The sequence below is a fragment of the Cibotium barometz genome, chromosome 55 (genome assembly GCF_041138505.1).
Source record: "Cibotium barometz isolate CiBa-2024 chromosome 55, ASM4113850v1, whole genome shotgun sequence".
Classification (NCBI taxonomy): domain Eukaryota; kingdom Viridiplantae; phylum Streptophyta; class Polypodiopsida; order Cyatheales; family Cibotiaceae; genus Cibotium; species Cibotium barometz.
In genome coordinates this window covers 32891195-32896230 of record NC_141100.1, presented here as the reverse complement: position 1 = coordinate 32896230, position 5036 = coordinate 32891195, and the positions used below count along the sequence as shown (strand labels likewise).

At 40.0% G+C, this 5036-nt stretch overlaps 1 protein-coding gene across 1 annotated transcript; it reads left to right on the top strand.

Moving 5' to 3' along the window:
* The first annotated feature begins 3693 nt into the window (after positions 1 to 3693).
* On the top strand, positions 3694 to 4725 carry LOC147607631 (uncharacterized). The gene is made up of 2 exons (XM_086790729.1): positions 3694 to 4518; positions 4599 to 4725. Exons 1-2 carry the CDS (start codon positions 3844 to 3846, stop codon positions 4659 to 4661), a joined length of 738 nt encoding a protein of 245 aa, XP_086646855.1. The 5' UTR covers positions 3694 to 3843; the 3' UTR covers positions 4662 to 4725.
* The last annotated feature ends 311 nt before the right edge of the window (positions 4726 to 5036 follow it).

Here is a 5036-nt window from a genome sequence, read left to right as displayed (position 1 = left end):
ATGTCTATAGCACTAGCTGCTTGATATCTCAACTCTCCCTCTCGAGCTCAACTCCCCACACTGCATTCCAAGTAAGCTCCTAAAATTGTGAAGCTTCTTTGTGCCACAAGTGCCTTTGTGATGAAGATGTCAACCAACTTGAACCTCTATGCTCACATATACTAGATCTACATCACCTGATGCTAGAACCTTCTCCCTCACAAAATCATAATGCACTTGAATGTGCTTCATCGTAGCATGATATATTGGGTTACCAAATGCTACTCATGTTGGCACAATAAATGACAATGTCCCTATCCAGGGGCTTACACATATTGATCACTCACTACAAGAGAATAAGAACATAGCCGCGCAACATAGCTGTGCAAACTAGAGAGAGATGGAAGTGAGAGAGGCGCCATGGATGAATTTGCGATCTCGCGGGGTTTACACGGCTACTTATGCGGCTATATGCATGGATATATGTGCGGATATATGTGCGTTTATAAGCGCATCTATACTGATATAAACACGCTAATTTTTTTTTTGAATAATCCCACGTCAACGCCGCAGTTATTCTCGCTTCCCCTCTGCTCCCTCTGCTGTACATAACCCTAAGTTTTTGCAACCCTCTCTTCCTCATGAGTGATGGCTACACCTCACCCTTTGTCCTCTCCTTATAAAGTCTTCTCTCAAGTATCCTCCCAAAAGGACGATTCCTCACAAGGTAATCTATATCCCACTTGTCTCTCCCACCTCTTCTTATATTCATGGTTTTTGAATGGTATGTTTAGAATTACAGTTTTTGATTGGTATTCTCTTCACTCTCTTTCTCTCTCTCTCATGCATAATCTTCTTATGTTTAAATTTTTTGAATGGTATTCTCTTCTCTATCTCTCTTTCTTATGCATAAGCCTAAGAGGCTTATGCATAAGAGGCCTCTAATACATAAGCCTCTTATGCATAAGAGGCCTCTAATACATAAGCCTCTTATGTATTAGAGGCCTCTAATACATAAGAGGCTTATGCATAAGAGGCCTCAAATACATAAGCCTCTTATGCATAAGAGGCTTATACTTAAACCTCCTTATGCATAGGGCTTAAACCTCCTTGTGTATCCATGCTATTCACATTGTTAGGGTTTTGTATTACTTATTCTTTTCTCAACTTTTTGTTTTATGCATAAGCCTAAGAGGCTTATGCATAAGAGGCCTCTAATACATAAGCCTCTTATATTGCATAAGAGGCCTCTAATACATAAGCCTCTTATGCATAAGAGGCCTCTAATGCATAAGAGGCCTCTAATGCATTAGAGACCTCTTATGCATAAGAGGCCTCTAATACATAAGCCTCTTATGCATAAGACGCTTATACTTAAACCTCCTTATGCATAAGGCTTAAACCTCCTTGTGTATCCATGCTATTCACATTTTTAGGGTTTTGTATTACTAATTCTTTTCTCAACTTTTTGATTTATTTTGTAGGTCTTATAATCCTCTCTTTCAACTTCACCAAAAAGAGCTTAATCTATGCATGCATAGAGCTTAATCTATGCATGCATTAAGCTCTATGCATAGTGCCGGGGTATGGTTTAGTTTAGGCTTGCATGGCTTGCATAGTGCTTTATGCATAAGCCTCATGCATAGCTTTATGAATCAGACCTCATGCACAACTTTATGCATAGGCTTTATGCATAAGGCCTCATGATTGCTTTATGCATAAGCCTTATGCATAATGCTTTATGCATAAGGCCTCATGCATAGCTTTATGCCTAAATCTTTATGCATAAGGCCTCAGGCATGCTTGATGCAGCATAAGCTTTAGCATAGCTTGCATAAGGCTTGCATAGCGGCATAGTTTGCATAAGGCTTGCATAGCGGCATAGCTTGCATAAGCTTTTGTATGTATGCATTACTAATCCTTTCCTGACCCTTTTGTTGGTTTTGTAGGTCCTCTAAACCTCTCTTTCAACATCACGAAAAAGTGGTAAGTGCTTTTCTATCTTTCCTCTATTATTATTGCATCCTTGGGTACTACATCCTTGGGTACTGGGGATTTGTTTTGTAGGTTTGCGCATAAGCTTTATGCATATTGATTTATGCATAATGCTTTATGCATAAACCTCATGCAAAGCTTTATGCATAAGGCCTCATGCATAGATTTATGCATAAGGACTCATGAATGCTTTATGTATAAGCTTTATGCATAAGCCTTATGCATAAGGCCTCATGCATAAAGCATTATGCTAAAAGCTTTATGCATAAGGCCTCATGTATGCTTTATGCATAAGCTTTAGCATAGCTTGCATAAGGCTTGCATAGCAGCGTAGTTTGCATAAGGCTTGTATAGCGGTATAGCTTGCATAAGCTTTTGTAGGTATGCATTACTAATCTTTTCCTCACCCTTTTGTTGGTGTTGTAGGTCCTCTAATCCTCTCTTTCAACATCACGAAAAAGAGGTAAGTGCTTTTCTATCTTTTCTCTCTTTCCTCTATTATTATTACACCCTTGGGTGCTGGGGATTTATTTTGTAGGTTTACGCATAAGCTTTATGCATAATGCTCATGCATGCTTTCTGCATAAGCCTCATGCATAGCTTTATGCATAAGGCCTCGTGCATGCTTTATACATAAGGCCTCATGCATAGTTTTATGCTTAAGGCCTCATGCATAAAGCATTATACTTAAAGATTTATTATGCATGAGGCCTCATGCATAAAGCATTATTCTTAAAACTTTATGCATAAGCTTTAGCATAGCTTGATAAGGCATAGGGCTTGCAAGGGCCTTGTATAGCTTGCATAAGCTTTTGTAGGTATGCATTACTAATCTTTTCCTCACCCTTTTGTTGGTTTTATAGGTCATCTAATCCTCTCTTTCAACATCATAAAAAAGAGGTAAGTGCTTTCATATCTTTCCTCTATTATTATTGCACCCTTGGGTGTGCTGGGGATTTATTTTGTAGGTTTATGCATAAGCTTTATGCATAATGCTCATGCATGCTTTATCCATAATGCTTTATGCATAAGGCCTCATACATAAGCTTTATGCATAAGACCTCATGCATACTTTTATAAGGCCTCATGCATGCTTTATCCATAATGCTTTATGCATAAGGCCTCATACATAAGCTTTATGCATAAGGCCTCATGCATACTTTTATAAGGCCTCATGCATAGCTTTATGCATAAGCCTTATGCATACACTTTATTCATAAGGCCTCATGCATAGTTTTATGCTTAAGGCCTCATGTTTAAGGCCTTATGCATAGTTTTATGCTTAAGGCCTCATGTTTAAGGCCTTATGCATAGTGATTTATGCATAAGGCCTCATGCATAGCTTTATGCTTAAGGCCTCATTCATAGCTTTATGCATAAGGCCTCATGCATGCTTTATGCATAAGGCCTAATGCATAATGCTTTATGCAAGGCTTGCGTAACAGCTTACATAATGCATAGTGCTTTAAACATAATGCATATAGTGTTTTAAGCTTATGCATAGTACTTTAAACATAATGGTTGCATAAGGCTTCTCTAGCTTGCATAATATTTTTTTTAATATGTGGCATGGGTCCTCATCCTCTTGTCCCACAGACCCACAGATTGCGGCTCTTATCGAGTCTCAACAACGACGGTTTTCTAGGGAGGTAGAGGGCATCTTTGGTTATACTCCCACCCCCGAGTAGTTGGCAGCGTATGCAGCAGGCACCCCTTTACCATCAGATCCCCACCACCCCCACAAACCAACAGAGTCCCTTACTAGGCACTTTATCCTTGCTAGGCACTTTACCTACCTTTACATGCACCCCTCACCCATCAGCCCCAGTTAGTGCTACAGCATCTCCTATATATCCACCTTCAGGAGATATGACACCTCATAGTTATCATGGCTCTCATGAGAGTGGCGATCATCATCGTAGGGAGGGTAGTTGTGGAGATAGTGGCGGTCCTACCTCACGCTGCACTAGCTTTGAGAGTGGAGGTAGAGGAGATAGAGGATTCCTATGGCAATGCTTTGGGGGTGGGGATAGTTCTTCAGAGTCACCACCACATCATGGTGATATATCATATTATGATATCATAGATGTGGGTGGCATAGTTGATGACTCTCATGGGAAGGAGGTGGTAAACTACTTGCGCCAAGTAGTTTTTGCACACTATAAGGACGGCTTTATACATTTTAAGCAACAAAGGGAGAGCTTAGTGGATGATTGCATTAAAGCTGTCCACAAGAAGTATCCTAATCCTCATGACCAAAGGTTTAACAGTAGATGGGCACGACACAAAATCAAAGTCATACTTAAGAATAGGAGGTCTCTAGTAAGAAGACATGCAAAGGAGGAGAAAGCACGAATAGATGCCGGTCAAAATGGACACTATAAGCCATCTACTGCTCATAAGGGCAAGTGGAAGAAAGCCAAGAAGGATCTCTTAGAAGGAGTAGTGAACCAGCAACAAAGAGAAGCACGGCGAATACAAATGAAGAGATATGGATCATCACACTTTGGATCTAGAGGTCGTGCATCATGGGAGGCTGAGTTTGTATGTATAGTGCAACTTCATGTCTTATCTTTGTATTCTCTCTATTTGAGTTGTGTTATAATGTTTGTCTTGTGATGTAGCATGTTATTATGGGTAGAGGTCCTCCCCCAGTAGAGACTGGCTACCATCGTCACCCACAGTAGAGGAGATACATGGGATTACCTTCACGATAAAGGGATCATCTCAGACAAACAATACAATCGAGCAAGGAGAGGGTGGTTGCAAGATGAGGTTATCTAGTTTCATGTCGTGGGCGCCCTTGGCTTTAGCTGAAAAACAGGCATTTTTTCAAGAAGAATAGCCAATCTCTCATAGTTAGCCAAGGAGTTTCACTTCAAGGTCTTCTAATGAAACATCATATACAAAGTTGGGCACCTAAAACTATAATCTGATCGAATATCCAATAATTGCAAATCCCCTTTTCTTTGGGAACCAAGTTTGTATACAGGCCCTGTCCTAGGTTTAGACAAGTATAGTGAATGTGAGTAAATTGCCTATAACTTTTACATTATTACTCA

What these genes read in the sequence shown, in the direction of transcription:
- LOC147607631 (XM_086790729.1), top strand. Translation starts at nt 3,844, where the DNA reads ATGACACCTCATAGTTATCATGGCTCTCATGAGAGTGGCGATCATCAT. An exon ending in CATCATGGGAGGCTGAGTTT is followed by an intron (nt 4,519 to 4,598) that starts GTATGTATAGTG and finishes CTTGTGATGTAG; the next exon opens with CATGTTATTATGGGTAGAGG.